Source organism: Cyprinus carpio, chromosome A17, assembly GCF_018340385.1.
Source record: "Cyprinus carpio isolate SPL01 chromosome A17, ASM1834038v1, whole genome shotgun sequence".
NCBI lineage: Eukaryota > Metazoa > Chordata > Actinopteri > Cypriniformes > Cyprinidae > Cyprinus > Cyprinus carpio.
In genome coordinates this window covers 5,274,671-5,286,364 of record NC_056588.1, presented here as the reverse complement: position 1 = coordinate 5,286,364, position 11,694 = coordinate 5,274,671, and the positions used below count along the sequence as shown (strand labels likewise).

The following is an 11,694-nucleotide window of genomic DNA, read 5'->3' as shown; positions in this document are numbered from 1 at the left end:
AAGTCCATTGGTTAGCCATGTAGGTTTGTAGTTAATGGCAAACATTAAGGCAAGGTTCAGCTATATTATAAAGGCAGATTTTAACTGACAATTTGTGTTTTCAGGTGTTTTTCATAACTGTCAAGTGGTGGCAAATTATAAACAGTAATAGAACGTGCTCTTTGGTGCTCGTTACTTATCCTAGTTTTGAAAAGATCTAAATATTATTTGTACGTACTGTAACTGTTTGTCCATACAGCACTTGACCTCCAAAAATAACCCTGTTTCTGCCTTCCCTACATCAGCAGTCCTGAAAACACTCATAATATTGCTTTTATGTAAAGTGTTTACTTGCATTATTGCTAGCACAAATTTGGAGTGTCGCAATTTTTTACATCTCCTTGGACAAATGCATGTTTTGCATAACATTTCAAAGACTGACTAAAACAATTATGCATTTGTAGAAGGTTTACACTCCCTTATGAAAATACACTCATGACATGAAATAAACTACTCCATTAAGGGGCAATATTTGGATTTGGAAATGTATACCTTACCATAAAAAACTGTATCAAATACTTACATTTAATCAGTAAATTATCATTAATTCTCAATGTGAATAATTAGATTTAAAATTCATTACCTATAAAATTAAATATATGAATTGGGTAAAATACTAAAACTGTGTAATGACCTGCTGTTTTGAAATATTGTACTCTTTGCAGAAAGTTTGTATTATATAAACATAAACTAAATCCCTAATAACTAGAAGTGCTTTTTCTCTGTACTTCTCACGCACAGGGGACGCGTCATCTCACCCGGATATGAATGCCGGAGCCGGTGCTATCATTTCCGGTGTACAACAGAGCAGTGTGGTTAGATCTGTTTACAAACTTCAATATTAAACAGTAAATATCTCGCATTATGTCCCGAGGCTCGAGCGCGGGGTTTGATCGACATATCACCATCTTTTCTCCCGAGGGGAGACTCTATCAAGTCGGTGCGTATCGATTCTATTGTGTCTTTATTAAACCGACAGAATAAATGCCCAGTCATTTTGCACCAGGATCATTCTGCACTTTCTCTGCCGCAGACTAATGCGTTTATAGCAGCACTAAATATTCATTTGATTAAAACGGATGCCAAAAAGTATGAGCGGAATGTTTTCGGAACACATTCATGTGTTCATGTTTCAGTTTTAGGTTACATGACAGAGCCATCTAAACTCATTGTTTACATCAATATATATAAAAGCACTTTCGGTTTCATGTTTATAATTATGAATATTATGCATGCAGATATTTATTCAGTTTGGTTTACATTTCACTCGAGCAGCTCATTTGTTCTCTTTTACAAATCATTACATTTTCTGAATTATTTTCACATATATATGCATGCAGTACAGAATATATAGAATACAATAATATAATTTGATATATATATATATATATATATATATATATATATATATATATATATATATATATATATAATATATATAATATATTATATATATATATTATATATATATAAATATATATAATATATATATATATATATAATATATTATATAATATATATAATATATATATATAATATATATATAATATATATATATATATATATATATATATATATATATATAATACAATAAAATAATTGTAAAATATTTTATTTATGGTTACATATTCTCTGGTATATTAATAAAATATTCAAATGTTTGGTTGTCAAAGTTGAGTGGGTTACAGTTTTTGCATTTTATGAACAATTAATGATCATAGTTTACATGTTAATTTTATTTTCCACAGAATATGCATTTAAGGCCATTAATCAGGGAGGTCTTACATCATTAGCTGTTCGAGGGAAAGACTGTGCTGTTGTTATCACTCAAAAGAAAGTTCCAGTAAGTTTGTTTTTACTTTGTTTTTTTTTTTTGTCAGTCACACTGTTAAACATAGACTGAATTTGTATTTAATTTAACTGCAACTTGTTCCATATTAACATTTTAACTATGCAGAAATGTTTCAGTGACTCGGTAGCAGTTGTATGAGCTCTTATTACTCTTTCCTCTTTTAATCACTCAGGATAAGCTTCTGGATGAGTCCACTGTCACTCATTTATTCAGAATAACAGAAAACATTGGCTGTGTGATGTCTGGCATGACAGGTAAACTCATCTGTGCACACAGCAACTGTACAGCTTAAGTGGGTTTTAGAAAATCTCCTCCGGCTCTTTTGTATGGTGAAATGTAAAACTATGTATTGTTTTACACCACATGTGATGTATCATGTTTCTCTGTGAAGCTGACAGCAGGTCGCAGGTGCAGAGGGCGCGATACGAAGCTGCTAACTGGAAGTATAAATACGGCTATGAGATCCCAGTAGACATGCTGTGCAAGCGCATTGCAGACATCTCACAGGTGTACACACAGAACGCAGAGATGAGGCCACTGGGCTGCTGTAAGTGTGTGCTCTGATTGAGGGCAGTATGAATGCAATCAAGTCACATTTATTTGTATAGAAGTTTACACAATATTCAGCTTAACCATATTAGTGTCTAGAATATTAGTATATATATTAAAGTAGTTACCATACTACATATAATGCAGTTTATACTGTAGAATGCAATACAATCTGTAGTATACAAAAATAAGTATTTAAAACGTTGTCATATGGCCTAACAGCATCTCAAATATAAATTTTTGCTATGTTTAATCCAATATGTGTGTGGTAAACACCCACACTTTTAATAGATGAGTCTAGAAATAGATAATATCTAATATTAAGTCTAATGTATTGCATTGTGCAATATAACATTTACATATCATTACATATAATTTACATACATTTATTTACATATGTCCTGTATGTCAACCACCAAACCATAATCTATAAACGGTAAAAATCCCCACTTGGTGCCACCAGTCACCAGTCCTAGGCTGGTGCTGTCATACTGTCTACATACACTGTTGTTCAAATGTTTGAGTTCAGTAAGATTTATTTTTTAATTTTTTTTAAGAAATCAGTATTTTCATTTACAAAGGATGCATTAAATTGATCAACAGTGACAGTAAATAAAGATATTAAGAATGTTACAAAAGCTTTCTTTCAAATAAATGTTCTTTTGCTCTTTCTATTCACCAAAGAATCCTGAGCACAGTTTCCACAAAATTATTAAGCATATCAAAATAAGAAGAGATGTTTCTTGAAAATATCTACTATCAAGTCACTGCATTGTGCGATGCAGTATGAAATGTACTGTTCTCTGGTTGTATACTTCATATTTTGGAACATTTAGAAGGAAATCCAAGTGTTTTAATTATATGCACACTTTGTCTGTACATATCAGAATTCGATATTAAGGAATGTTCTTGTTACATCATTATATCATATTCATATGGCATCTTCGTCAATATTGTGTATTGTTCTGTCAGGTATGATTGTGGTTGGAGTGGATGAGGAGCTGGGGCCGCAGGTCTATAAATGCGATCCTGCGGGTTATTACTGCGGCTTCAAGGCCACTGCTGCAGGGGTGAAACAAACAGAAGCCACAAGCTTCCTGGAGAAAAAAGTGAAGAAAAAACTGGATTGGACTTTTGACCAAACAGTAGAGGTATGATACGTTCACCCCAAAAGGAATTAATACCCTTTGTTGTAGCTGGATCCTCTCACATGGAGGTTTTTTTGTGTGTGTGTGTGTGTGTGTGTGTGTGCGCACTTTTCATCCCCACAGACTGCAATAAGTTGCATGTCTACCGTTCTGGCCATCGACTTCAAGCCTTCAGAGCTGGAGATCGGGGTTGTTACCACGGAAGAGCCCAAGTTCAGGTGAATTTGGACATTTCAAATAGAACAGGATGTAATATTTACATATCATTACATAACATTTACATATGTCCTGTGTGTCAACCACCAAACCGTACTCTATAAACACTGAAAAATCCCCACAAGGGAGTTACTAGAACTACTGGGCTGTACTTTCATATCAACATACATTACAGTTCAAACGGTCAGTAAGAATTTGTTATTTGGATATTTATAAACAAGGGAAAATTAATTTGATCAAAAGTGACAGGAAAGGCATTTATAATGTTCTAAAAGATTTTCATTTCATTTCAAATAATGCTGTTCTTTTAATCAAAGAATCCTGAAAAAAAATGTATCATGGGTTCAGCAGAAATATTAGGCAGCACACCTGTTTTCAACATTGATAATAATAAGAAATGTTTCATAAGCCACCAAATCATCATATTAGAATGATTTCTGAAGGAACGTGTGACACTGAAGACTGGAGTAATGATGCTGGAAACTCAGCTTTGCCATCACAGAAATAAATTACATTTTAAAATATAATAAAATATGTCGGTCATCATAAGTTACTTCCCTCAAAACATTTTAACAAATTCTATGAAGCCCATTTTTATAACACATTATAAGGGCATTCTTAAGGCATTATAATGAATGTTTAATGTACTATAAAAGAAACTTACATGTTGTTTCATCTCATAAATAATCATAACAACAATTATAATACATTATAAAACGTACTTATTTGTGGTTGTAACTTTTATGAGTATGATTATTTATAACACACAATAAACACCATGTTAAATCCACTTAATTCATAGTGGATTATAAGTGTCATATCTTGACATTATTTATTTGTGACCCTGGACCACAAAACCAGTCTTAAGTCGCTGGGGTATATTTTTAGCAATAGCCAAAAATACATTGTATTGGTCAAAATTATCGATTTTTTTTTTATGCCAAAAATCATTAGGATATTAAGTAAAGATCATGTTCCATGAAGATATTTAGTAAATTTCCTGCCGCAAATATATCAAAAATTTAAAGGTGATTTTCTCAATATTTAGATTTTTTTGCGCCCTCAGATTCAAGATATTCAAATAGTTGTATCTCAGCCAAATATTGTCCAAATATTGTAGTTGTATCTCTGCCAAATATTGTCCTACTAAACCATACATCAATGGAAAGCTTATTTTGAAAAAAATAAGTTAAAAATTGACACTTAAGACTGTTTTTTTTGGTCCAGGGTCACATTTAAGATCTGAACAGTATCTTACTGATATTACAATAAATATAGTTAAAATCAAATGTGCCAAATTAAATTACACGTTCATCTGATCAGATATCTGAACTTATGGCTGTTTAAGAAAATGTTTTTTTATTAATGTTGTTATTATTTATAAAGTGGTCTTTGCCTGCTTTAAGTAAAGTAACAAGTTAACAATGGCAAGACATGAGCCTTATAATACATTATAACTAATCCATTATAAGTTAAGTAGATGCATTGTGTATTATAAATCATCATAATCTTAAAAGCTATAACCGCAAATAAGTAAATATTATAATGCATTAAAACTGTTATGATTACTCATGAAATGATATAACATATTATAAGTTTTTTTTTTTTTTTATAATACATTATGCATTCATTATAAATGCCTTAAGAATACTCTTATAATGTATTATAAATACAGGCTTCATAGAAAGTGTTACCACCCCACATTTTTGAATGGTATTCGATGTATTTCAAACCACTAGGTCATTTAACCTTTTGTTGTGTAAAATGAATGAGTACATTTATGAAATGTTCATTTTGTAGTTATGTATATTTCTATATTTTTCAGAATTTTGTCAGAGTCGGAGATTGACACCCACCTCATGGCCATAACTGAACGGGATTGAGAAGATCTGCACGATACTTACCCTGTGACAAATAAAAGTCTTGAGAATTACAATCATGTCATCAATATTCAGGTCAACTGATGTTTTTTTGCTGTTTATGTAGCTTTTTCTTGTAACAGTACAATAAAAAAAAATAATGTTTTGGAAAGCAGTGTGTTCAGTTCTTTCTTTTGAATTCAGTGAGACTTGTGTATAGTGAAAATGTTTCTCTCTGGTATTTTTCTACATCTTTTAATTTTTTTTTTTTCATTTACAAATTACATTAGAAATTTCTTATTAATTAATAGTTTACATTTTTACCTTTTTTTCAATATCATAAAACAGTTAAGGACTTTAAATGGGATTTTACTTCTAAGATTAACAACCGTCTCAAACTGATCCCCATATTATGTGTACACACACACACATATATATATATATATATATATAAAGCTCTTTAAACTGCTGTTACAATTAAATTCATTAAACTTTAACTTGAACTCATGAGTCACCGTATTATATTGCATATTGTCTCCTTTTATAAGGAAATGTGTTACTGCCTGAATCAATTTCCTGCTTTTTACAATACATTTAATTTTTTTCAATCACCAGGAAGGATCTCACAGTCTCCTTCATTTATGGTAAGCGTTGTAAGACAGCACCTGTCTGCTTTTCTCACACTCTCTTAAAGATGTAAATAGCATTTCCTAAACTCTCACTTAAGAATCCCCTCCAGACATAGTATTTGCATAGCTGTAGTGCTGCACACTTCATAGACAGCAAAAAATAAAAAAGGCGGATTTTCCAAGTGCCGATCTGCTGTCACTTCTCGGATCTGGCTGAATCATATGAGTATTCTCCTGCAGTTACAGGAGCTGTCAAGAGCCCTGCTTGTCCTAACCCGACTCCTCAGGGCTCAGAAAGCGAGTGCTATGACTACATCATTTGCATGGATCTTTTCAAGAGGTGTCTCAGGGACTGAAGACGCTAACGGTATCTCAAAATCAAAAAGGCGTGCAGTCCGGATTCACGTTCGGAAATAAGCAGGGTTAAGCTGAAGGTGGATTCCCCTTAAGAGATCTCAGGTTTGTATTCAAATCAAGAAAACCACATACACTTCTTCACTCTCCTTTACTGTAAAGTGCAAGACAAAAGCAAAGTGTGACAGAGTTAAACTGCTTGTGACTTGTGAATATGAAGTTTCTCTTCACATTGTCGGTTTAGATCTGATATTAAATTGCAACCATTAGGAATATTAAAACTATGCTAATAAAGGATGTGGAAATTCTAAGTTCTGTCTTTAATATAATCTTAAAATCAGAGTCTTAAACAATGTTCAAATAACATGCCAAATGGACACTGCACCCTTTCTCAAGAACGTCAACATGGGAGGCACTTTCTAGGAATATAATTTAAAAACCAAAAAGTTACATGTGGGTAAATTCTTGATTAATTTACCACCCTGATAAATTCCGCATAAAGCCGCATTGTGTAATTCCACAATCTTCCTTATTTTGGGAATTCAGGAAGTTGCGGAACTTTCAGCATTGCCAATTTTGTCTAAGAGGCCCTTCCTGCTCAGGAAATTCCAGCGAACTCAGCTGACGGAAAACAGAGTACAAGTTCTTCAGTTACAAACACTTGTGATATTTAACATCCTCATTTCTCTTGCAGAACCGTTCTCATGCATTTCCAAGGAAGGACACAAAGTCAAGTTGAAGGTTTTAATTTAAAATGTGTTATATCTCTCCACAAAACAGAACAAGTTTCAATCTTTTATATACACACATGTACATGTTAATATAAAAATAAATCTGTTTGTATGCACAATATTTTACATCACAGTACAACAGAAACACAGCCGTTCATTTCAGCTGACAGTACAGTCCATCATCGAGAGCCGACGGTACGCTTTGGTCGGCTTCTCTCCAGTGTTGCTCTAATACACCCTTCGTTTCCAGGCCTCCTTTTACATCTGTCTTGTACTTGCGCCGCCAATGAGCCGTGAGCCACCTGAGACCCTGCGAGCTCTACTGCGGACTCTTTCTAGGCACCTTAAGTGAGAACATCAATCTCGTTCTCCATTCACCAGAAGTCCTTCTACACTTGCCCCATCATTTTAATATCATCATAGATCTGTGAAACGAGCAAAAAAGAAATTAGGACTACATAAACACACTTATTATTTGAAAGGAATCAAATGCACAACAGAGAAAGGAATGCTTACATCTTCATCTTCCGATATACAATGGTCTTCATAATCCTCGTCGCTATCTTCTGACTCACTCTCTGGAAGTTCCCTTAGGTGTGGCGCCGTGAGATCATACAGGACTTTTTGGATGTCTGTGTTGGCCCGGCCATAGGTCAGGTGATAAGGCATGTGACCGCCGTACGTGAAGCTGTGAACATCAGCGCCTTTGCTGATTAGAAGTTTAACCAGCTCAAAGTTCTGGAGGTCGACTGCTAAGTGGAGAGCGGTCCGTCCATTACACTGCTCCTAAAGACAAATACAAGTATTTTTAGCCATTTGGTTTCACAAAGCGATTTTTCGGTTTATTAAGATACAAACAGATTTCTTTAGAGAAGCATCTCATTCTTACCTGTGCGTTAATGTCCGCGCCAAACTGGATGAGGCTTTCTAACAGCGACAGGTAGCCTTGGATGGCGACCACGTGTATGCATTTCTGACCTGGAGAGTAAAATGAGATTCAAATCAGATCAAAAATGTCCAAACGAAGGTCAGGGGAGATCATTGCAGACATTGAAAACACCATCTTACCGTTATAGTTTGGTGTCTGGAGGATGGTTGGGAGTTGCTGCGGACAGCCCTGCGTTAGGAGACTGAAGCAGGCCAGAGAACCTGTCCTGCAGGAGATATGGAGGGCCGTATTTCCGCAGTCATCCACCAGAGATGCATCACAGCCGGCTTTCAGTAACTGCTCCACTATAAGAGCCTGCTCTGTGATGACGGCCAAATGCAACGCAGTCTGAAATGAGAAGAGAGTGGTTTAGAATGAGCTGAATAGTCATAAATAGAGCTAATATTTGATATTATATGCACATGATGGTAAAACGAATCTTGTTGTACCTGTCTCTGGTTGTTTTGTATGTTGAGGAAGGGGTCACCATAGGACAAATGAATCATTTTTAATGCCGCCTCTTTGGCCTCGTGAATAATGGCAAGATGTAGGTACCTTTAAAAAAATGAATAAACATTGTTATGCAACCGTAAAACGTGTTTATTTATAAAACAACTTTTTTGGTGTGCAGAGAACTGTATTTTTCCTAGTAGGGACATGCGCAGCACTCGCGCGTCTGACTGTCTGGCGCGCAGCCCGGGACTTTCCGAGCTCGCGAGGCTCCGCCCACATTGACGCCAGACCAGAGACCCGCAGAAGCCCCGCCCACACTGACGCGGCGCCAGAGAACAGTCCGTACTGATCTGATGCAGCGTTTCTGTTTACATAATGTCCATTATGACTGTAGGGTGTCTGCGCATGCGCACTACGGTCCTTGAATGGAATGAGCAGGACTTTAACTGCGCTCAAAAACGATCATTTGCTTTTAAGAATTTTTTTTTTGTTTGTTTTTTTTTGCAGTGCAATAAGTACTTTAAAAAACAAATATATAAATTAATGAATAAAATTATTAATTATATTAAAGCTCTTTACAAACTAAAAGTTGTTTTGTTTGATTATAATAATTAACTGTGCCGAAGAACAATCATAAACTTGAAGGACTTTTTGCATTAAACTAACAACTTGCTAAAAACAACAATGCGGGCTAAATAAATAAATAAATAGTTCTCTGCAACCTAAAGGTTGTTTCTTTTTCATGCATTAAACATTATGCATATTACTTTAAAATATCAGATGCACATAAATGCTTTGCATGAGCTACATAAATATTGTTTTAAAAAATCTCCGCGCACTTACGTGTCTCCGTCTTCGGTGAGCACTTTTCTCCAGGGCTCGTCCTGCCGCTCGGCCACACTCATCCGCCCGAAATCAGACACCACCGCGTCCGTGCATTCTTCCTCTTTAAGCGAATCCAAACCGCTGTCTAAACGGTCGTCGTTATTTGCAAGCATTTTCCCAGATTTGGGTCCGCGGCCATCGTCGTTATAATCCATTTGGTTGGTGCTGCCGCCTCGGTAAAGCTCCATGTTTTTGTCGGATGTCTGTGTAGCTCTTCTGGACTGTGAGAGTCTCGTGAGCGTTAAAATAGATAGATGTCGACATAGGAGGAGCTTAACTGAGCGTGGGGGATTTCCAAGAGTGATTGACGTCTGAATTATGCGAACAGGGAATTAACAAAGCCAAGGAGTTTGGGGAAATTTTCTCTGCTTCATTAAACACACTATCAGATCAGTAATACTGAAAGCCCGACTTTTCCATTTGCAAAATATATCAGAATCCAGCTAGGACCGGTTAAAAAGAAAAAATCCTAAACATTTTGTGTCAGAAAAGAAAATATTTAGTGCAGAACATAAAGTGTACTTTGGTGGTTTGCAAAAAATTCCAACATCTCAAAATTTTTACTGAAAGATACTGAATCATGCATATATATTTTTTTCTCAGATAATTTCCATAATTCTGATATTGCATCATTTAAACAAAGTAATGCACAAACAATGATGGTAAATATAATGTAGCCCATAAATCATTCTAATCATAAAATTATATTACTAAAGTACACAATAATAGTAAATATTACTCATATAAATTTTAAATTTAGATTATAATTTTAACAATTTTACAATTATTAATAATGGTTAATTTATTTATTTATTTATTTATTTATTTATTGCTGAAAGATATTGAATCATGCATATAGATTTCGATGTTTTCTATAATTCTGACATCGCAACATCTGAACAAAATAAAACATTAAATAAAATGTGTAATATAAAAATATTAACATTTTAATAATATTTTGTAATATTTTATCATATTTAAAATTAAATGTATAATTCTATATCTTATTAATTAAATGTATAATTCCAATTATAAACTATATTAAAGTATATAATTGTTATTAATAATTCAAAAAATTATAATTTTATAATTATTTAGTTTTTTTAAATAATGTTTGCTGAAAAATAGAGTATCATAGATTTTAGATGGTTTAGTTCTGACTTTGCAACATGTGAACAAAAACAAAAGTAAATAATTCCTAAAATACTATGGTACATATATATATATATATATATATATATATAGTAGATATATATATATATATATATATATCTATATATATATAGATATATTATATATATATATATATATATATAGTTAATATAGTAAGTTAATGTATATTAATGTAAATTCCAGGGAATAGAGTGTCAACATATACTGCTTTCTCATAATGTGAAGAATGGAAACTCCTCTGTCTGTATTTCTGCCGTGAACCTTTGCCCACAAAGGTATTCACACAAAGGAAGCAGAGAATGCGTAGTTTTTGTTTAAGACGCATGCGTACTATCCAAGACAGTCTGTCCTCAAAGACAACTACCATAGTAACAGTAACCATGCACGGTAAACCCCAAGGGCAGAGGTTGTTCCACTAAAACTTAACTACATTTGCAATGCACATTATCCACAAGCACAACAGAGAGCGTACTCCCAGGAGGGAACGTTTTTACTACTGTAAACTTATATCAGTGTGACCTATAAACAGACTGAGTAACTTGTCTCTGATACAATCTAATTCATTCAAGTATAGATAAGATGATGAGTGGATATTGTAGGAAAGTGACCTACAAATCACAATAATGCAATTGCTTTGCAGTGTTATCAGGTCCCAGCTCATTTAACCTGATCAAACACTGGGAACCGAAAATGTTCCTTTCCGGTATCATGTGATTAGTGTGGATAGGATGTCCCGTCCAGCTCTCGGTGGGGAGTTCTTACACAGAAATGTTCGGTGGGAGAACAGTGGGCTGACTATTACTAAAACCCCTGGCTCTTTTGCTGAGGCAGTTCTGACACACGCATAAACACACAAACTTCCTCTAATGAGTTCAGAG

At 34.2% G+C, this 11,694-nt stretch overlaps 2 protein-coding genes across 2 annotated transcripts; one reads left to right on the top strand and one right to left on the bottom strand.

Annotated features, from left to right (window-relative positions):
* The first annotated feature begins 807 nt into the window (after window positions 1–807).
* LOC109074739 (proteasome subunit alpha type-6-like) lies at window positions 808–5,835 on the top strand. The gene is made up of 7 exons (XM_042773669.1): window positions 808–979; window positions 1,788–1,882; window positions 2,064–2,145; window positions 2,283–2,438; window positions 3,413–3,591; window positions 3,712–3,806; window positions 5,630–5,835. Exons 1-7 carry the CDS (start codon window positions 904–906, stop codon window positions 5,685–5,687), a joined length of 741 nt encoding a protein of 246 aa, XP_042629603.1. The 5' UTR covers window positions 808–903; the 3' UTR covers window positions 5,688–5,835.
* Window positions 5,836–7,376: 1,541 nt separating this feature from the next.
* Window positions 7,377–9,876, bottom strand: LOC109078727 (NF-kappa-B inhibitor alpha-like). Its single transcript, XM_042773667.1, has 6 exons — window positions 9,602–9,876; window positions 8,755–8,860; window positions 8,446–8,653; window positions 8,267–8,355; window positions 7,894–8,163; window positions 7,377–7,802 (listed from the first exon to the last, which is right to left on the bottom strand). The coding sequence occupies exons 1-6, from the start codon at window positions 9,829–9,831 to the stop codon at window positions 7,767–7,769; spliced, it is 939 nt and encodes a 312-aa protein (XP_042629601.1). The 5' UTR covers window positions 9,832–9,876; the 3' UTR covers window positions 7,377–7,766.
* Between the last annotated feature and the right edge of the window lie 1,818 nt (window positions 9,877–11,694).